Source organism: Ursus maritimus, unplaced genomic scaffold (assembly GCF_017311325.1).
Source record: "Ursus maritimus isolate PB19 unplaced genomic scaffold, ASM1731132v1 scaffold_24, whole genome shotgun sequence".
Classification (NCBI taxonomy): Eukaryota; Metazoa; Chordata; class Mammalia; order Carnivora; family Ursidae; genus Ursus; species Ursus maritimus.
Genome location: NW_024424897.1, coordinates 31,691,985 through 31,713,667, shown reverse-complemented (window position 1 = coordinate 31,713,667; position 21,683 = coordinate 31,691,985). Strand labels below are relative to the sequence as shown.

The window sequence follows — 21,683 nt, the reverse complement described above, 5'->3', positions numbered from 1 at the left end:
CCCCCCCCCCCCCCCCGACTCTCAGAGCCTGAGCAGGCTGCAAATTAGCATGTAGTAAGGCTGGGGATGGCAACTCTGATCAGACGGTGTGGCTTTCTAGAGTCCTGTGCTGAGAGGGATTCTGGGGCTGAGTCCAGTCCGAGCAGGAGAGAGCGCTGTGGTCATGAGCTGTCTGACGTGGGCATGGAAGTAGGGCACGCCAACACGCATGCTACTTTTTGGCCTTCCCTGCATCAAGAGACTAAGTCAACCAAGCAGTTCATGGATCACCTCGTAGCAGGCACGGTGCAAAACTCCGGATGTCTGTGTGTGAGCTGGGTGGCGCGCCGGCCACAAAAAGGCACAAGCCCTGGTCCTCATCCTCAAGGAGCTCCCAGTCTCAGCTACTAGAATGTGGCAAGTCACGTGTCAGCTCTGATGCCTGCTGAATGACCATCTCCAACCAGCAGTGCCCCTTCGCGGAGGAAGAAGTTACCATGGCGGGCCAGGGCAGCAAGGGAGGACCTCCTAGAGGAGGCGCACACTGAGTGCGGTGTGGAAAGATGGATGGAGAGGAAGTCTGGGTTTCAGACCTTGGCTGAGGAGGCAGTTTCGGTGGAGCAAGTCCTTTCTGATGGGATCTTAGGAATGACAGTGGCTTTTGCTTCCCCAAGGGGACACCCGCTCAAGTGAGATGCCGGAGCTCACCTCCATGCACACACTTTTTCTGCGGGAGCACAACCGGCTGGCCACGGAGCTCAAGCGCCTGAACCCCGGCTGGGATGGAGAGAGGCTCTACCAGGAAGCCCGCAAGATCGTGGGAGCCATGGTCCAGGTAGGCAGTCCTGAGCATTGGTGATGCCAGGGGTCAGGCAGGCTTGGGATCCAAACACGGCCCTACCACATCCTCGCTGTGTGACCTGGGGCACGTTAACCCCCATGAGCCTCGGTGTGTGCGTCCATGATGCTGTAAAGTTTAATGATCTATGTGAAAACACCTGGCAGATACTAAGGGCCTGATAAAGGTTACTTGGCTTCCATCCCCTCATTCCTAGGCTGGCTCCCCCCTCTGCTCTCCTGTCCATTGGAAATGGCTTCAGGAGGGTTAAAGGGGTGGGTCTGAAGTGCCAGCACATGGTAGCTGGTCAGTAAATGCCTTTCCTTTCCTTTCTTCATCTCCTCGCGGCTCTTGGCTCCTTTACCCACTCATCTCTTCTTTTGGCTCTATCATAGCTCACCCAATCTCCTTACCCTTGTTTATCCCTGGGAAGTGTTCCTGGTTCTCTCTCCCAGCTTCTGATGCTTCAGCACCCCCATCCTCTCCAGAAGACACACACACACACACACACACACACACACACACACACATACCTTTTTCATACTCTTAGACTCTGGAGGGGGAGAGAGTTGCAGGTGTGGAGGCTAAGTTTTTGCTTTGCACCAAGAACTTCAGTGAGATTCACTGAAGCCTTGCAGAAAATTCCAGACTCTAGAATCTATACTTTCTCTTTGCCCTGGGGGAAATCATCTAGGGTGGCCCTTTTCCTTTTTGCCTCCCCTTCTCCACAAATGCATATTGAGCCCCACCGTGAGCCAGGTGCTTGCTGGGCACCGAGTAATTTCAAGAGAAATGAGATACAACCCTTGCTCTCAGGAGCTTATAAGATAGGAGAAAAGAAGGCATGAATAACTCTAGGGCAAAGGAGCTACTGACCAACGAAGCCCTTTGTTATTTAATCCTTTAAGGCAGAGGGCAACATAATTATCCTAAATTTACGTTTGAGTAACTGGGGCTCACCGAGGGTCATACCTGGCCCAAGGTCACACAGCAGGCAAGCCGTGGAGCTGTGTTTGCCACTCGGTGCCACCCTGTTAGCCCCAGATCCCGCGCTGTGGGAGACAACTCCCTGGCTGTGGACAGTGGAGCCCCCCCGTCCCCCCCCCCCCCACAAGCCAGGAGCAGGCAGACTCTGCACAGAGGGTGAGTGGAGAGGCCACTCTGAGCACGACGTTTCTTTAGATCATCACTTACCGGGACTACCTGCCCTTGGTGCTGGGACCGCGGGCCATGAGGAAGTACCTGCCGAGGTACCGGTGCTACAACGACTCCGTGGACCCTCGCATCGCCAACGTCTTCACCAATGCCTTCCGCTATGGCCACACCCTCATCCAGCCTTTCATGTTCCGCCTGGATGACCGGTACCAGCCCATGGGGCCCAACCCCCGCGTTCCACTCAGCAAGGTCTTCTTCGCTTCCTGGAGGGTAGTGCTGGAAGGTGAGTGGGACCTCGGCCAGGAGCCAGCGGGCTGGCCACTGAGGACATGGGGGGGTGGCCTTGGCTGCAGGGAGCCAGGGCAGGAGAAATCCTCAGCCTTCCCTCTTTGGGGATCCTATCTGACTGTCCAGCCTTAGTTCACCGGACTGCTCTGTATATAATAATAAAGGGTGGGGTGCAGATGGCTCGTGGGGAGCTGGCTCCTTCTTGTGTGTTACGATTCTCAGTGACCCAGGAGCCCAGGGGCTGGGTGCACCCCAACTTGCAAGTCTGAATGGCATTATCCCCTGAGACCTCAATTCCCCAGCAAAGACCTGCCCCCTGAGGTCGCCTTGGCACCAGGAGCTGCATGGGCCCAGCCCTCTTCTGCAATCCCCTGACTGTACCTGGGACTTTTCCCTAACTCCAGTCTTAGCTCTGGGTACTGAGCCGGATCCTTCCCCAAGTCTTGCTCCTCTTCTCCCAGGTGGCATCGACCCCATCCTGCGGGGCCTCATGGCCACCCCCGCCAAGCTGAATCGCCAGAACCAAATCGTGGTGGACGAGATCCGGGAGCGGTTGTTTGAGCAGGTCATGAGGATCGGGCTGGACCTGCCCGCTCTGAACATGCAGCGCAGCCGGGACCACGGCCTCCCAGGTGAGGGGCTGCAGGAGCCCCCTGTGCCCTCCCCACCTCCCACTCTAGGGCCCTGCCCCCTGCAGCGGCCCCCAGCTGCCCAAGTGGGCTGGAAACCTGGCTCATCACATTTCATGTTGCAGCTTTGTTTTACCTGAACTTTGATGGGGGACAGATTCTTGTCACTTCCATTCTACTGATGAGCAAACTGAGGCTTGAAGAGCTTCGGAACCTGTGCAGGTTCTCCGGCCGTCAGTGATCGCGCTTGAATCTGAACCCACATCAGCTTAACCCCAAAGCCTGTGCCTCCATTATGGGACAGCTGGTGTGGCTGAACCTTCTAGCCACACCTCACCCCTCCCGGGTCTGAGATCTTTCGAGGGGACAACGAGAGGTTTCTGTTCTTGGAGTTGTAGCATTTACGGCGGCTGAAGATTTGTCTCACAGTGGAGGGCAAAGGAAAGAGAGAGGGTCTTGGCCCTTCAGTTCAGGGCTCCCTGGGGGCTTACAGCCTGGGAGAAGCCCCTCTGTGTCTTCCTCTCCCTCACGTCCCTTGGTATATGGTGCGCCGGGAAGGGGGGCTCTGTGGGACCCTCCCACAGCAGTGCTCCGCCCACCCCGCAGGGTACAATGCCTGGAGGCGCTTCTGCGGGCTCCCCCAGCCCAGCACGGTGGGCGAGCTGACAACAGTGCTGAGGAACCAGAACCTGGCGGACAAGCTGATGCGGCAGTACCGCACGCCGGACAACATTGACATCTGGATGGGCGGCGTGGCCGAGCCCCTGGAGCCCTATGGCCGCGTGGGCCCGCTCCTTGCCTGCCTCATCGGGACCCAGTTCAGGAAGCTCCGCGATGGTGACCGGTGAGGCGCGGCGAGTGGCTCAGGCCCGCTGTGTGGTTGCAGGCCTACTCCCCAACCTCTGGAGGGGGGCCCCCCACTTCCGTCTGTGAAGTGAGGGGCAGGAAGGGATCTGTGATTTTCCAGGGTGTTCCGGGGCCTCGAGGTCATCCCTCGTGTGCTCTGTACCTGTTGGGGGTGCAGCCAGGAGAGACCTGGACCCCTGGTTGTGAAGGAGGGAAGACAGAGAAAATGTGACTCTCACCTACTCCTCTAGTTTCAGGGGGCTCACTGTTGAACAGCCCCCAAGGCTCTCCTAGTGTCATGTCACTGTGTCCCTGACACCTGTCATGCCCAGTTCTTACCTAGCCCATACGGCGCCCTTGGGAAAACTAGAGAAAGGTGTCCCTCTCTGGGTGGACCCATTATAAACCCACTGCGAGGTTCTCTGCACCCCCATGGACATGCCCCCGGGCCGGGGCACAGGGCTCCATGAGTGAGTGTGGGCCCAGCTCCCTGTGCAGCGTGAGTGGGGCCTTGGAGGCCGCCGGGGTGGGGGCAGAGCCGGGGCACTGGGTAGCTCGTCCTCCGCGCTGTGAGAGGGCATCACCTGTGTGAAAGCCCCTGGGCTGCCTGAGGGCCCGGAGCCCCTGGGCTGTGGAGCGGGTGTCTGTGGTGGTCCTCTTATGTCCAGGGGCGGCTGGAGCCAGCGGATGCCCTCCCGGCCAAGGACAGCCTGGGTGCAAAGTCTGCGGGTGTCCCCACGCAGGTTCTGGTGGGAGAACCCGGGCGTGTTCAGTAGGCAGCAGCAGCAGGCGCTGACCAGGATCTCCCTGCCCCGAATCATCTGCGACAACACGGGCATCACCACCGTGTCCAAGAACAACATCTTCATGTCCAACACGTTCCCTCGGGACTTTGTCAGCTGTAACACACTCCCCACGCTGGACCTGACCTCCTGGAGGGACAGTGACTAGAGGCTGGGTAAGGGGGTGTGCTGGTGAGGGGACGCTTGGGCATGGCCCGGGCTGGCCCATGGGGGCTGCTTCCCATGGTGAGCGCATCCCTGCTCTGGCTGAGAAAATGAGTGACTAGATAGATAGTCATTCATTCATTCGTGTGTGTGTGTGTGTGTGTGTGTGTGTTTGTGCGCGGTGTAATAAATTGCATTTCCTCCGTGTGGGCATTCTGTGACCATGGGTGTGTATCGTGTGCTGTGTATACGTGTCTGTGTTTGCTGTTCATGTGAGTAGTAAGTATACGGACGACAGCAGAATGCACGGGTGAGGAGCACAAGCTCGGAGCCAGTTTGCTGGGTTCGAATCCTGACTGCAGCTCTCCAGCCGTGTGACCTTGAGCAAATGACTCAACCTCACTTTTCTGGAGAAAACCTTGAGTTTTCTTCTTTGCAAATAAGAGCTTTCGTGGCTCCTTAGAGGCTCCGTTTGCACCATGTCTGCCCCCAGGGAGCTTATATGGGACAGTGTCCAGGTTAGTAGAGGTGGCCCGGTGACCCCCGGGGGAAATGACCATGAGCAGTTAGGCTGTGTGTGGTGGTTGAGCTGTGGGGTCAGGGGAGCAGGGTTTGGTCAGTGGCTCCCCTTTTGCTTCCTTATGCTGTTCTCTTGCTTGTTCCCAGGAGCCCACCTGGAGAGGAAGTGGGGCCCACCGGCCCTTTTGTTCCATGTGTTTGTACCTGACACTTACGATAATAAAGCACTGCTGATGGGGTCTTTGCTCTGTTCATGTCTGTTAAGGGGCTGGGGCCTCAGTATGAGGCTTGCTCTGGCTTCTGAATTTGAACAAGTGTGGTCCGTGCCTCCAAAATGGGGGTGAGGGTATCCGGGAGTCATCCTTTGGTGCACACATGGCAGGCAGGCAGTTCTAGGGGCCCCCGGGCCAGGTCAAACCGAGCAGACAGTCCTGCCTCACCTTCCCCCCACACCACCCCAGAGAATAGAAACTGGTCGCCAAGCCCTTACGCTCCTTCCTGCTCTGGCAAACATCTGCTATGCGCTCACTCTGCATCAGGCCTGTGTCAGGGACTGGGAGATGGAGGGGACACAAGGCTGTCCTGCAGGAGAGGAAGAACAGAGGTGTGATGGGAAGTTACGTCCTTCCCAGCAGACAGGGGCCTCTGGATCATGCATCCCTGCAGCCTGGCACGGCGGTTCGGTGGCCTTCGAGACAGCAGACTCCTCAGTCTGGCTTCATGCAGCGGGTTTCTGAGAGCAGGGACAGCAGATGGCTGGGCCCGGGAGGACAGGGCCAGAGCTGAGGGAAGGGTGGGAGACTATTGCCCAAATAACCTTGCCTGGAGCTTGACCCCCATATCAGACTGCCCACCTTGCTAGCGGGGAAAGCTAGCTGGGAGCCTGAAGGTGTGCAGGACGCCGAGGCTCATGTACCCATAGGAGCCCCAGGCCACGCTAAGACCTCCCATAACAGAAGAAATACTCTCCATTTCACTGATGCTGAGAGGGTAGCCAAAGAGGCGACGGGGCTCATCTGAGACTCGAAGATGCAGGCGCCACAGCCAGGATGATAGCCCAGGTCTTCGGGCTCCTGGGCTCTTCCCACAGGATGGCTAAGTGCTTCCCACCCCCACTCCACCAGTCAGGGGACCTGGAGGTGCCAGCTAGGTCGACCTTACCCGGAGGGTCATTTTAAAAGAACACATGAATATGTATTGGGTAGCAGTGCAAGGAATGTTCTGGAGATGCCCCTTCAGAGGTCTCATAGCCTCCAATGACTGCCCTTGAAGAAGAGGGTAGCTCCCAGAAGGGTTTCTGGAGGGGAAATCAACTTTAGCTGTAGGAGAATCCAGGCTTGGACGTCCTCCCTGTTTGATTCCTTGACACACCCCAAACTCTCTCCCTTGCCTCCCTCTATGGCTATTGTTTCTTTCCCCAGGAGCCCCTTGCCTCTTCCTTTTTTCTGAGAACTCTGAAATCTCACCACACCATACCTTCTCACCCCACAGACCCGTGCACACAGCATTGTAGTGGTAAGACGGTGTGCACTCTACACATCTGGTTACTTATTTGGCAGTGGTTCCAAGGGCTGCCTTCTGGAAGGGAATAGTGTCATTGCAACTATCTTCAGTCAATCATCAGATGTTTATTGAGCACTTGCTCTGTGCTGAGTGTCATGCTGGGTGGCACAGGGGACACTCGGAAGCAGACTGAAGTCTCTGGCTCGAGGAGCTTACAGTCTAGTTTGAAAGGAGAGGTGGAAAGATAAGAGCACAACGACCATGGCTTCAGACAAGCCATGTTGCAGGGAGAGGATGGGCGACGTCCCACGGACAGAGGGCATGGTGTGGGAGCAGCAGGGTTCGGGTGGAGGAGCTGGGAAGGCTGAGGTGCTGGCCTTGGGCTTGAGCGAGGTGTGCATCTGGCGAGTAAAGAGAAACCCGGCTGAAAAGAAGGGCCGGGATGGGGTGCAGAGCTCTAAGGGACTGGGTCACTGAACTTGCTTGAAATGGCATCAAGGACCAAAGGGAGAGCAACTGCACAGTGTGGGAGGCTGGGAAGTCTGGACCCCTAATTCTCCACGGAGGCCCAGGGTGAAAGGTCCAGCTTGTCAATGGCTGAGCAATCCACAAAGTCTTGGGGGTAGCTGTTAGCCTGGAATGGGTCCCGTGGGACCTTGGTGATGTGGGTGTTGTCACAGACGAGGCGCGAGAAGGACATTTTCTGTAGAGAGTCCCGCTGCTTCTCAGTGAAGACCCCAGGGCTCTCCCACCAGAATCTGCAGAGACAGAAGCAGGGTCTGTCCACACAGCCCACGGGTGGACCCCCTGCCCTCCGTGCCCAAGGGGAAGGAAGGAGGTGGCTGGGAGCACACTGAGGTCTGGGCAAGTCCTCACACAGGACTTTGGGACGCCCATAGGGAAGGGTCTGCTCTCCCCAGCCCTCCTCACGAGATCTCACTTGCCTGTCTCCATCACGGATCTGCTGGAACTGCTTCCCCAGGAGGCAGGCCAGGAGAGACCCCACCCGGCCCCTCTCTACCAGGGGCTCAGCAACGCCCCCAACCCAGATGTCGATGTTGTCAGGGGTCCCGTAGAGATCCAGTAGCTTCTCAGCCAGCCTTCTGTTCTTCAGCACAGCATTCAGCTCCTTCAGGGTCTGGGGCTGCGGGAGGCCACAGAAGCCTCTCCAGGCGTTATACCCTAGGGCGGAGGGGCTGAAGCTGTCTCATCCCAGGGGCTTCTCACCCACAGCCCCCCTTGGGGACATACCGGCTCCAGCTCCATCAGCCCCAGAAAGTCTGGGCTCATAGCCTCTGGGGCGGGGTGGGCAGGGCTCCATTATTTTGTATTTGTGCTACTTGAGGCTTGAGAGGCCTGGCAGGTTATATGGTCCTTACTACTCCAGGCACTATTCTAAGCCCTGCATAAATGTGTAAACTGAAGAACACAGATGTTAAGTAACTTGCCTAAGGTCACGCCACTGGAAATGGCACAGCTGGGATTTGAACCCAGCCCATCTGGCTCTTAATTATTACATTAAATTGCCTTTCGTGGGTACAAAAGAAAGGTCCAAAAGTCATTGGTTTCTCTCTATTCTCCTTTCTTAATGTTTTTCTGGGCTTTTAAACCAGCTTGACAATCAGTTGTTGGCCTCTTGTTCATTTGAGGAGCTCCAAGATGGTACTAGATATGTTCACTTATCTCTGCATTAAGGAGAATGGAAGATTCCATTTCACAGATGAACTAAATAAATTTTCAAAAACTGGCATCTCTGGTTTCTGCTGTAGAATTGGTCAGATCCCCAGGGTTATAAGAGAGTCCCCAGGAACCTCAGAAAGTAAGGAAAAGTTCCCTGGGCCAGGCAGGACCCAGGCCCCCTCACCAGGCATCCCGTGGTCCCGGCAGCGCTGAATGTTGATGGCGGCCAGGTCAAAGCCGTGGATCTTGTGAGTGGGTTGGAAAAGCTTGTTGCGCAGCTCTCTGGTCATCATCTTATTCTGATTGAGCAGCTTGGACTTCTTGGCCAGCAGGCCCCGGACCAGAGGGTCAATTCCACCTGCAAAGGAGACCCAGAGGCCATCCTGGGGACGGGGTAGGGTGAGGTCTTCCACTGCTACCCCTCCCTCCGCCAGATGTTTCCTCTCAGGTAAAAGTAGGGCCAACTGAGCATCTCAGGCTGGCAGCTGGGAGTGAAGAGCAAGGTGCAGCCTGCAGGGTGTGCTGGGGCTGAGGGCATCTAGACCGCCTGCAGGGGTACGGATGGGGGTAGGGAATGGGGCTTTCCTGGGATGCTGGCAGGAATATCAGCTTGGGAGTTTTTTGAGCTTTGGCTCAGAGAGTCGGCTCTTTCTCCTTCTACATGTTCCCCCGAGGAACTCTGAAGCATGGGGAGAGGTAGCAGAAGGCTATAAAGAATGGCCCCAGCTTGTCAGGCCTTAAGTAAAGCCAGTTTCAATGCAGTCCAGCCCAGGATAAAGGGCAGCTGGGCCCAATCTTTGGCACTTGATGGAGGTGGAAAGCCCAAGCGGAGAGCAGAAAGCAATTTATTTATCAAACCCATGAATTCTTTCTGCAGGGGTCAGAGAAGCCTGAGGCAGGGAAAGCCCAGGCACCTTGGAGGCCAGAGGAGAGAAAGAACAATAACTCATATCTATTGACCACCTCCTGTGTGCCAGAAACCATTGTAGGGTGCTCTCCACATATATGCCACTGAATTGTTTGTATATCCTAGTGGGACAGGTATCATTGTTGTCCCTGTTTTACAAATGAAGAAACTGAGGCTCAGTGAGGTGAATTCACCAATGTCACTTGGGAAGTTCCTGGCATCTGACTTCTAAGCCAGGCTTCCCTAGAAGCAGACCGCAGCGTGATACCTCCAGGTGACAGTGCTTCCCTAAAAGGACGTACCGTCTTTGACTATCCTCCAGGTGTTGAAGAAGAGGGTGTGCAGAGGGAGCTCTGCCTCTGGACCCCACGGCTGATAGTTCTCATCCAGGCGGGACACAGTGGAGGGGACCTCCAAGTGGCCAAAGCGGAAGGCAAAGGTGAAGACGTTGGAAATTCGGGGGTCGGCAGATTTGTCGTAGCCTTGGTACGGAGGGATCCATTTCTGCATGTCATCACCGAGCACAATGGGTAGGTAGTCCCTAAAGGTGATAATCTGGGGGGAGAAACATGTCATGAGCAAAGGATGGGAGAACACTTAGACCTCTGCAGAGTGAGGTTGGAGGGAGCTGTGGTCAAGAGGGATGAGAGCCAAAAATCTAGGAGGGCAAATGGATAGCACACATGCCCATTTCCCTCCCGTGACCATGGCAGACAGTTGCTAACTGATTATGACATTCTTTCTGCTGGTCACTCATCACTTGCCTCAACACGGGCCCTATTGATCAGTCATTTGAATCAGCACTAGACATGTACTCTCTTTGTCATCTCCACTCCAGGTCTATGACCTTGAAGCTAAAGTGACAGTCCTTGTGTGTCACTTGAACATAACGATGTCACATCTTTCAACTTTTCCCCATAGGACCAGGGCCAAAGGAATGATGAACCACAGGAATGGTTCACAGGGTAAGTTCACCTCATCTCCAACTCTGAGACAAACGATGTGCCATAGAGAGAGCAGTTTGTTTTACTCAAAGCAATGAGCTAACACACTTAGAGAAAAATTTGAAAAAAGAAAAAATCATGACACCACGTAATGCAATAATTATGTGAATTTTTTCTTTTTTCTAATTTTTGTCTATACAATACATATTTTTACACACTTGTAATACTAGAGAAAACATACTTTTGTATTTTGCTTTTTTGCTTCAAGTTTCTCATGTTTCTACCTAGCTCACAATTATTATGTAATTAAATGTGCATAATATTCTATTGCATTCATGGATCCTTCTCTTACTGTTTTACTTTTAGGTTGCTTCCAATTTGTTCAGCAGCGTAGGCTGTGGGGATTTCATGCTTGGAGCAGGCAGCCTGCTTCTCAGACTCTGTGAGGCAGCAAGAGACAGAAACTTGCCTCTGGCCGTGGTGGACTGGCCCAGCTGGGGCACCAGACCAAGCTGGTGAGTCAGATTCTCGCTCTCAGGAATTTAGATTTTGGATGCAACTGTGCTAGACTGTTTGATGGCACTTGATCTGAGGGGACAGGTGGGGCCATGTGGGGGATCATTTGCTACCATGTGCAGAAAAGCAGAGAAAACCCATCTGAAGACAAAGACAGAGAAAAAGAGAGAGACAAGAGAGTGGAGAACAGTAGAGAAGTGGAGAAAGGCACGGAGAAGGAGAGGCAGAGTGAAAGTAGCTGCCCTAATTCCAGATGGTTTCCAGTGTCTGGCTCCAACCCTTGCTTAGGCCCAACTACACTCCTTGCCCTGGGGTTCCAGAAGAAACCTTTATCACCTTCCATTTGACATATGTATAGGATTGAACTAATACTAAACATCTGAACTAGCCTGAATGGATTTCTTTTTCTTGGAGTCCAATAAGCCTTGTTAAGGATGGAATTGTGTCCCCTTGCAAAGTTATATGTCGAAGCCCTAACCCCCAATGTGACTATATTTGGACAGAGGGCCTATAAAGAGGTAATTGAGGTTAAACGAGGTCATAAGGGTGGGGTCCTCATCCAATAGGGCTGGTGTCCTTATAAGAAGAGAGAGAGACACCAGGGAGGCTCACACACAGAGGGAAGACCATGTGAGGACACAGAGGGAAGGCAGCCATTTGCACACCAAGGAGAGAAGCCTCAGGAGAAACCAAACCTGCTGACACATTGGTCTTGGACTTCCAGACTCCAGAACTGGGAGAAAATAAATTTCTGTTGTTTAAGCCCCCCAGTGTATGATATTTTATTGTGGCAGCCCGAACAAACTAATATAAAACTTTAATTCAGATCATCTTTAGGTAGATACGTTTCATTATTCGGATGACGTCCTACAACAGAAGGCAGCCAGGAAAGTGCCTTCCTGCCTTGCAGACGGCATCAGTAGGCATTGAGTGGGAACCCTAGAGGCACCGGAAGAATGAAGCAGACCAGAATAGCATTGCAAGGGCTCGGGAAACTAAACTCTTATTGGAACGAAAGCCCACAAAAGAATGCCAGGCCTACATGTTGAACCCAAACAGACTTACATAGGATCACGAGTCTCCTAATGCGATAACTAAAATGTCTAGGATATAATTGAAAATCACTCATAACTCCAAGAACCAGGAAAGCCACAGTTTGTGGGAAAAGACAGTCAACGGATGCAAATAAATGAATCAGATGCTGAGGTTCTGTGATAAAGATTTTGAAGCAGTTTCATAAAAATGCTTCAACAATCCACTATGTTACCTTGAAACAAAAAACAGACCATCTCAGCAAAGAAATAGAATTTATAAAAAAGAAACACTGAAATGATAGAACTGAAAAATACAAACTAAAATTAAAAACTTGTTCGGAAGACCCAGCAGGAGTGTGGAGATGACAGAGTGGAACTGAAGGCAGATCAATAGAATTTACTCAACCTAAGTGATAGAAAATAAACAAAACAAACAAACACCTCAATCAAGCCAGAACCTCAGGGCTCTACGGGACAATAACAAAAGATCTAACATTCGTATTAATGGAATCCCAGAAATAGAGAAGGCATGGGGCTGAAAAAGTATTTGAAGAAATAATGCCTGGAAACTTCCCAAAATTGATGAAATACATACACTTACAGATTCAAGAGGATGAATGAATACCAAACATAACAAACCCAAAGAAATCTACTCCAAGATGCATTATAATTAAATTTCTGAAAACTAAACACAAAAGTCTCAAATATTGCCAAAGAAAAATGACACATTATCTATAAATGAACAAAAATGTGAATAATGGGGAGCTTCTCATCTGAAACCATGGAGGCCAGAAAGAAAGGGGCACGGCATTTTCCAAGTGCTGGAAGAAACCAGAGGGAAGAGCAAAATAAACCCGAAGCAAGCGGAATAGGCTAAAGAAGAAAAGTTGCATTAATGAAGAAAGACCATTTGACAGAATTCAACATCTATTCATGAAAAAAACTCTCCTTACACTAGGAAGAGAGTGGAACTTCCTCAATTTCATAAAGCATTCACAGAAGATTTACAACCAACATTATACTTCATGGTGAAAGATAGAATGCTTTCCCTCTAAGATTGGGAAGACGAGGATGTCTGTTCTCACCACTTTTATGCAACACAACACTGGAAATTATAGCCACTGAAACAGGGCAAGAGAAAGAAATTTTTAAAAATATATAGATTACAACAGGAGAGACACAACTGTCTTTATCTGCAGATGACATGATTCTCTGTGTGGAAAATCCTAAGGACTCCAGAGAAGAACTCCCAGAACTGTCTGAATTCAGCAAGGCCATGATACGGAATCGACATACAAAAATCAATTGTATTTTCATGCATTGATAAAGAACAAGTGGAAGCTAAGTAAAAAAAAAAAAAAAAGTAATACCATTTATGACTCCTCCAAAGAAAATGAAATATTCAGGTATAAATCTAACAAAGCATGTACAGGATCTGTATGATAAAAATTACCAAATGCTGGGGAAGTATAGCAAAGAAAACCTGAACACTTAGACATACTGCATGTATAGATTGGAAAACTCAACATTATAAAGCTGTCAATTCTCCCTAAATTTTAATGCAATTCCTATCAAAATCTCAACAAGTTTTTTTTGTTTTGTTTTGTTTTTTGTTGTTGTTGTTTTTTTTTTGGTAGATGTAGGTAAGCTTATTTTAATATATATAGTAAAGGGACAGACCTAGAATAGTCAGAACAATTTGGAAAAAGGATAAAGTTGGAAGAATCGTGGCTCCGCATGGTAAGTCCCACTGGATAGCCACAGTAAACACTGTGGTGCTGGTATAGAAATAGACGCATAGATTAATGGAATAGAATTGATAACTCAGAAGTAAATTCATATAAAAATGCACAAACACTTTTTGATAAAGGAGCAAAAGCAATTTAATAGAGGAGAGATAGCCTTTTCAAAAAAATGGTGCTGGAGCAATTGGACATCCATAGGCCAAAGAAAATGAGCCTCATCTTACACCTCACACGTTATACAAAAATTAACCCCCAATAGATCATGGACTCAAGTGGAAAACATAAAATTATAAAGCCTCTAGGAAAAGCCAGAGAAAAATCTTTGAGATCTGGGACCAGAGAAAGAGTTCTGAGACTTGACACCAAAAGCACAACCCAGCAAAGACTCCCAAACATCATAAACCCAAAGAAGTCTACTCTGAGATGCATTATCATTAAACTTCTGAAAAATAAACACAAAAAATCTTAAATACTGCCAAAGAGAAATGACATATTATCTATAAATGAACACCAAAAAGAAAGAAAAAAAAGGATTAATTGGATTTCATCACCATTAAAAATTCTTACCCTGCAACAGATCCTGTTAAGAGAAAGAGAGATTGGGAGAAAATATTTACAAGTCACGTATCTGACAGAGGATTTGTTATCTAGAACATGTACAGAACCCTCAAAACTTAACATTAAAAGATATCCATTCGAGGGGCGCCTGGGTGGCTCAGTCATTAAGCGTCTGCCTTCGGCTCAGGGCGTGATCCCAGGGTCCTGGGATCGAGCCCCACATCAGACTCCATGCTCTGCTGGGAGCCTGTTTCTTCCTTTCCCACTCCCCCTGCTTGTGTTCCCTCTCTCTCTGGCTGTCTCTCTGTCAAATAAATAAATAAAATCTTAAAAAAAAAAGATAATCCATTTGAAAATGGGCAAAACCTATGAACAGGTATTTTACCGAAGAGGATATACAGATGGCAAATAAGCACAGGAAAAGATGGTCAACGTGACTAGCCATTAGAGAAATGTAAATTGAAACCACAGTGAAATGTCCCTATATACCTATCAGAAAGGGTAAAAGAAAAAACAATGATGGCAACAAATAATGGTCGGGCTGCAGAGACATTGGATCATTCACTCACGGCTGGCAGGAACAGAACACGGCCCAGCTACTCTGGAAAAGAGATGGGCAGTTCCTTTTAAGACTAAAAATGGACTCTCGATATGACTCAGCAATTGCACTTGTGGGCATATATCCCACAGAAAGAACAAATTACTTTCGTGTAGAAATGTATACACAAATGTGCACAACAGCTTCATTCCTAAAAGCCCTAAACTGGAAACAATTCAAATGTCCTTCAATGGGTGAATGGTTAAGTCAACCATGGAATACTACTCAGCAACAAAAAGGAAGGGACTTCACACCTGCGACAGCCTGGATGGACCTCAGGGCAATTATGCCGAATGTAAAGAGCCAATCTCGAAAGGATACATACTGCATGGTTTCATCTATGGAACATTCACGAAATAATATAACTGTGCAGATGGAGAGCAGATGAATGATTGCCAGGGGATAGGGACCTGGAAGGGGGCAGGTGGGTGTGGCTGTCAGAGGGTAGCAGGAGGGAGTCTTGTGGTGATGGTTGAGTGAAGTATCTTTATTGTGGTGGTGATTACATGAAACTACCCATGTGATAAAATTGCACAGACACACACACACACGCACACACACACAATTGCATTTCTAACTGGTGAAATCTGAATAAGACCTTTGGTTTGTGTCAATGTTAGTGTCCTGCTTTTGATGTCATACCATGGTCATGCAAAACATCAGCACTGGGGGAGGCTGGGTGCATGCGCTGTTGGTTTACAACTTCCTAAGAATCTGTACTTATTTCAAAAAAATGGGGCACCTGGGTGGCTCAGTCGTTAAGCGTCTGCCTTCGGCTCAGGTCATGATCCCAGGGTCTTGGGATCAAGACCAGCATCGGGCTCCCTGCTTGGCAGGAAGCCTGCTTCTCCCTCTCCCACATCCCCTGCTTGTGTTTCCTCTCTTGCTGTCTCTCTCTCTCTGTCAAATAAATAAATAAAATCTTAAAAAAAAAAAAAGGTCCCCAAACTTAAAAAAAAAAATGCTTAAAGACGTGCCCAGTTAATTCTAGCTAGTCAATCAGCCAACCTATTATAGCAATGGACAATGCTTGTAACCTGTGACTTGGGTGTGAAGACCTTAAAAAGAAGAGATTCCAACTGAAATAACCCACCTAGATGCTGAGTGACAGTCCCAGGAGTGATGGAGACTTTGGTCCCAGTGATGGCACCTGAGTGACCAACATAACATGACTCTCCGGCACTCTGAATCCGGGGATTCATTTTGGGGCAAAGAAACTAAAGACACTGAAAGGGAGGGCGGGAAAGAAGCAGCAGAGGCAGAGAAGGGGAAGTGGAGGTGGGGAAAGGGAGAAGGGGGCAGAGCCAGGGGCGGTGGCCAGGTGGGCGTGGGAGGCAGTGCTCCTGGGCTTCCGTACCTGCACGAAGGCTCCCAGGATCTTCCGGGCTTCCTGGTAGAGCTTCTCTCCATCCCACTGAGGGTTGAGTCTCTTTAGCTCTCTGGCCAGCCGGTTGTGCTCTCGGAGAAAGAGGGTGTGGGAAGTGGCCAGCAAGATCTGCTCAGAGGCTCGGGAATCTCCTGAAAGCCCAGAAGGCAGGAAGGTTGGTTCCCTGGAGCAGCCCCAGAACCCAGTAACCTGCACAAAGAAATAGATGGTAGTGCCCCTGAGGGACCCTCTCCTAAGCCCCTCCTTCCAGTTAACCTAAGGGAAGTCAAGTGGAAAGGGATGGGGTGGGGATTCATAGGTTTCAATCTCAGCTTCACACACACGATTTTTAGCTGAGTCACTTTGGACAAGTTACTTGGCACTTCTAAGCCTCGGTCTCTGTGAGAATGGGGATAATAAGGCGGACCGCGCAAGATTGTGCTAAAACTGCAGATGACGTTGAAAAGTAAAATTTTGCTAATTACAACCCCAACTGCCCTCTAACATGGGGCAGTACAAATTAACAGGGGCTTTTTGTGTGGAGCAACTTCGAAAGTTTTAGGAATGCAGGTTTGAGGGCAGGCACGTGGGCAGGGTCGAATTTCTCCATGCAACAACGGGAGAAGACTCGAGAGGTGGGGCTGCTGGGAGAAAGGAAAGAGGGGAGGCACAGGATGGTGGGGGTTAGTTAACTGGCAGAAGAGCAGATGTTTCACAAGGGGACACTTTGTGTCCTCTAATCTTCAGGAAAAGTCTATTAAATTCACAAACGCTTGATCTTTGCGGATATTTTTGTGGAAAACAGGAAAGGGTTCAGGCTTGTAACTGGATTGATGTGAGATACGTGTGAACGCGGAATCCAAGAGATCCACCCAAGAGGTCTGGGCCTGTGGACTGGCTTTCTGCCATGTCTGGGTGGGCAGCGGGTTTGTCCCGCAGAGTGGAGTTTTGGAAGAGGAGAGGTCTCCAGATGCCCAAGGCAGAGGGCCTGAGGGCAGATCAGGGGGGCATGGGCCCCCGGAATGAACAGAATCAGGGGGCTTTGGTTGTGCACAGGTTGTATGGCTTTGTGCTGAGAGAATAAAAAGCCTTAAAAATAGGCATTCCTCTTAATCTAGAACTTCCTCCTCTAGGAAGTTATCTTAATACAATTATTAAAAACGAGGGGCGCCTGGGTGGCTCAGTCAGTTAAGCGTCTGCCTTTAGCTCAGGTCGTGATCCCAGGGTCCTGGGATCGAGTCCTGCATTGCGCTCCCTGCTCAGCAGAGAGCCTGCTTCTCCCTCTGTCCCTTTCCCCTGCTTGTGCTCTCTCTGTCTCTCTCAAATAAATAAATAAATAAAATCTTTAAAAAAATAAATAAAAAATTTTAAAAAATAAAATTATTAAAAATCAGTGCCAAGATTCATCAACAAGGATGTTCATTACCTAAAAGACAGCAATAAATCACAGAAAAACTAGAAATGATTTAAATACTTCCAAGTAGGGTCGATAAAATAAATTAGGATAATATATGTCATGGAATACGAGGCAGCCAGTAAAAATCATGTTGCAGAAGAGTAATTAATGATGTGATACATTACATGAAGACATCAGGTTATAGAACATAACTGATAGTGGGGCGCCTGGGTGGCACAGCGGTTAAGCGTCTGCCTTCGGCTCTGGGCGTGATCCCGGAGCTCTGGGATCGAGCCCCACATCAGGCTCCTCTGCTATGAGCCTGCTTCTTCCTCTCCCACTCCCCCTGCGTGTGTTCCCTCTCTCGCTAGCTGTCTCTCTGTCAAATAAATAAATAAAATCTTAAAAAAAAAAAAAGAACATAACTGATAGTATAACCCCAATTGGGTAAAACAGTGTAGAACTATATCTATGATTTTTTTTAAAAACCTGGAAAAATGGGCATTAAAAATGTTAATGATTATCTGTGGGTGGCGGGGTTTTGTGGATTTTCTTATTTGTGCTTCTCTGGACTGAATTTTTTTTATAGTTTTTTTCTAATTTTTATAGTTTTGTTCTAAGAACACATGTTCTTAGATTTTGTATTCATCTGGGCCTTTCTGCCAGTCCTGGACCAGTGCCAGAGGCAGTGGGGGCTTCGTTGCATTTTTTTCCAGAAGGCAAAGGAGAAGAGGCAGTGGCAAAGCCTCCTTGGAAGCTGCCTAGTACTTTTTTTGGTCTCTCTCTGCTCCCAGTCCTTGGGTCCCTCTGTTCCCAGCCTAGACTCACCTGCCAGGAAGCAGGGCACTCGGGCGGTGGTGTTGATGAACTCACAGGGGCTTGGCTTCTTGATGTCAAAGGGCAGGTAAGCCAGCCCATGGTCAGAGACCTCCTGGTTCACAGCCATGAGGCCCAGTGGGCTGCTGAGGTTGCGAAGGCGGCTGGCCAGGCTGGGCTCGGGGCCGTATACGAAGCTGGCATCCAGGAAGGAGGTCAGAGCGTTGATCTGATCTCGAGCCAGGGACCGGTAAGGTGGAGAGGGGCAGACGAACCCAGCTCGGAAGAAAGGCATGCACTTGCCTTGAGTCCTCAACTTAGGGTCATTGGGAGGGAACTGTGGAGAGATTGGGGGGTAGGTGACTGCAGAGAGGTGGTACAGCTGGGACTTGGCAACCTCTCCCCAGGGCAGGTCTGGATCCAGCCAGCAAAGATGCTGATGGAGACCTCCTGCGACCCTGGGACCAGACACTGACTCCAGATGCCTCCTGCTGATGCCGTATGCCCTGGGCCACAATGTCCTGAAGTTCATTACATCCCACTGTATAAAAAGGCTGAGGGGAATCATTCAATCTTTCATCGCAAAGGTGCCACATTTTTGGTGGGGAGGGAGTCCTGAGATCCCTGGACAGGGAAGCAGGACATGAGCTAGGAAAGGCCCTGTTAATAATCACTACTAACAACAGCTACCATTTATTTATTTTGGACCTAACACGTGCTATGTATTATGCATACCTTATCTCACTTTGGTCTTCAAAAAATGTAACGTAGATAATTCAGTCCCATTTTACAGGTGAGAAAACTGAGGCTCAGAAAAGTTAAGTAATTTGCCTAAGAACTTAGAAACTGGAAGGGAAACATATGGGATTCCGATCTAGATTGACCTCAGTCCACAGCTTATGTTCTTCATACCACAGCACATAGCCTTGATTCGAGTGAATAAATCACTCTCGAACTGTAAAATCCATGAATAAGAAGAAAATGGGGCACCATGGCAAATTCCTCTCTTCCCTCTGGAAAGCCCCACAAATCCCTGCCTCACTCGGATTCATCCATCAAATCGCAGCTCTTTCTGGGAGGAGCCTTCCCAGACCCCACGGTGACGTACAGCAGCGTGCTACGAACTTCACTGTGTATAAAAAGAATGTCCTGGGGATCCTGGTATAATGTAGACTTTGCTTCCTCATGTCTGGGATGAGGCTTGAGATTTTGCTCTCCTAATAAGTCCCCAGGTGATGCCAATGCTCCTGGGCCAGGCACGGAGACGACCCTCCCCAGAGCTCCCCCAATTTTGCCATTAGTGCTTCCTTGTCCATTTCCCACAGAGGCTCTCGGTCTTTGAGGAAAGGAACAGTGTTTGGATCCCCAGTGCTTAGTACACTGCCTGGCATGGAGTTGATAATTAATGTCTATTTATGGACTAAATGCATGGGTGAATGAATGGGTGTGTGAGGTTTGGGAAGCCGTCAAATCAGCACTGGAGAGCTATCCTGGGCACCTGGCTGATCAGCTGGGAATGTCTGCTCTGGCAGGGAGGCGGGAGGGTTGTCACGGACAGCTGGAGGGGCCTACCATGATGGGGAAGCAGTTGTCTCCCTGGAGACAGTACTTGTCACACTGTGCTTTGGAGTACTCGCTGCTCCCCAGCTCGGTGTCGGGGGCAAAGTCCAGGTCATGGTCCACAACTTGACCCCACTGCATGAAGAGCAAGGACCTGTTTTGGTCCAGAACACCCTCCTCATTCAGGTAGTCTAGGATCTGGTTGGATACCTCGCGGGCCTGTGGGCGGAGAGAGAAGGGGAGGAAGGATTGGAGGAAGAGGAGCTTTGAGAAGCAGATTCAAATGCAGCTTGTGGTGTACCTCGGGTATGACAGGTTCATTTAATCCCCATGACAAGTTTGTGAGGTGGGTGGCATTACACCTATCCCGTAGGCGAGGACACTAAGTCCTGCAGAGGCCAGGCCAATTCCCAGCAGTGCTGCAGCTGCGAAGGGGTAGGGGTGGGCCTGAACACGGGTGTGTGTGACTTGATGGCTTGCCAGGCCAGTGCCCTTTTCACTATGGAAAGGGAAAACAAAGACAGGCTCCTGAAGTGTCACTAAGGTGCCAGGTGTCTGGCAATAGGAGAGGGACTCTGGGGAGGGGCTGCCAACTCCGATGAGGCCCACAGATAGGACCTCCGGGCAAGCAACAGCTGATGCACCCCAGGGGCGGGGGCGGGGCAAGCGCGGGCAGGATGGGGCAGGGAGGCCATCTGCCTGGGACACCCCGGGGTATCTGGCCTGTGGGCAGCCCGGGCGCGACCACCGCGTGGCTGGGCTCCGGGCTCAGGGCTCTGCTGCCCTCTGGTGGAACTTTGGGGACCACGACCGGGGAACCAGTCCAAATCTCCATCTCCCGCTGCGGCCCCGCCTCGCACCCTCTGCCCTCCACCTTTCTCCTTCCTTTCCACGTGTGTTTGGGGGCGCATCCGCGCCCCTCTGGCTGCCCTGCCGCCCCCTGGTGCTCCGGGCTCCCGCCCACCTCGGGCGCGCCCTCACCAGCGGGACGGGGAAGCCGTTCCGCGTCCTCCCCGGCGTCCAGCCGAAGGGTAGGGAGAGCCGGTCCTCGTACTCGGCGGGCAGCCAGCGCGCCAGCGCCCTGTTGGCGGCGCCCAGCGCGGGGTTCCTCCTGAAACCGAGCAAGACCCGCGCTCAGCCTCGGCCCGGCAGCTGCGGGCTCGGCTTCTCCGCCAAGCCCGTGGAACCCGGTGCGGCAGCAGTCGGAGCCTCCCGCGGGAAAGGGGGCGCGGAGGAGAGGCCTCTCGAATGTGGGGTTTCTGAACTGCGTCCGCCGCGAAGGCGCGGGGCTGCGCTGCCGGTGGGATACAGAGGCCCTTTTAGAAGATGCGGGAGTTCGGGGGAGGGTTCCAGTAGGACGGTTTCCGGGGGGGCTGCAGGCGCAGGACGGTCGGGCAGTGGGGGCTCTGCCTGGAACACCCAAGCGGCCAAACCCCCGGCTGGGCAGGAGCGGGTGGGCTGGGCATGGCCATCGGGAGGGGCTGTCCCCCACACCTGCCCATGCCCACTCACCTGTTATTACAGTCTCCTGTAATGGTTCGGTAAGGACTGTCCTCGTCACATTTCACCACAGCAACAGGGGCATCGCAGCCCACCTCCGAAGACAGTGCAGTCAAGTCCAGACTGGGGTCTGAAACAGAAGGGACACCAAGCGGCTGAGTTCTTTCTCCATTCTGGGGCACTTGGGGGAGGCAGGACACCGAAACCAGAGGTGAACCTACATTTCTTGGAATACATGTCTATGTTCTAGGGAAGGAACTCTCAGGTGGTTTCTTGTTCATCCTGACAACTCATTAAAGTGGAATTTTAATTCCCATTTTACAGATAAGAAACTGAGGCCACAGTGCTCAAGAGACTTG

The 21,683-nt window shown here is 51.1% G+C and overlaps 2 protein-coding genes across 3 annotated transcripts in view; one reads left to right on the top strand and one right to left on the bottom strand.

Annotated features, from left to right (window-relative positions):
* Positions 1-5,440, top strand: part of MPO (myeloperoxidase) — a 10,034-nt gene extending 4,594 nt beyond the window's left edge. Inside the window, exons 9-14 of the mRNA XM_040640894.1 lie at positions 654-814; positions 2,000-2,255; positions 2,722-2,892; positions 3,496-3,733; positions 4,479-4,693; positions 5,349-5,440. Coding sequence (XP_040496828.1) covers positions 654-814; positions 2,000-2,255; positions 2,722-2,892; positions 3,496-3,733; positions 4,479-4,686 — 1,034 coding nt within the window. The 3' untranslated portion in view covers positions 4,687-4,693; positions 5,349-5,440. The remainder of the gene's footprint in view (positions 1-653; positions 815-1,999; positions 2,256-2,721; positions 2,893-3,495; positions 3,734-4,478; positions 4,694-5,348) is intronic.
* Positions 5,441-6,894: 1,454 nt separating this feature from the next.
* The window catches only part of LPO (lactoperoxidase), a 24,087-nt gene continuing 9,298 nt past the window's right edge, over positions 6,895-21,683 (bottom strand). For both annotated transcript variants that reach the window (XM_040639898.1, XM_040639899.1), the window contains 8 exons: positions 20,806-20,935; positions 19,837-20,043; positions 18,277-18,601; positions 16,044-16,204; positions 9,594-9,846; positions 8,569-8,742; positions 7,649-7,886; positions 6,895-7,462 (listed from right to left, as the gene is read on the bottom strand). In XM_040639898.1, the coding sequence (XP_040495832.1) occupies positions 7,255-7,462; positions 7,649-7,886; positions 8,569-8,742; positions 9,594-9,846; positions 16,044-16,204; positions 18,277-18,601; positions 19,837-20,043; positions 20,806-20,935 (1,696 nt within the window). In that variant the 3' untranslated portion in view covers positions 6,895-7,254. The remainder of the gene's footprint in view (positions 7,463-7,648; positions 7,887-8,568; positions 8,743-9,593; positions 9,847-16,043; positions 16,205-18,276; positions 18,602-19,836; positions 20,044-20,805; positions 20,936-21,683) is intronic.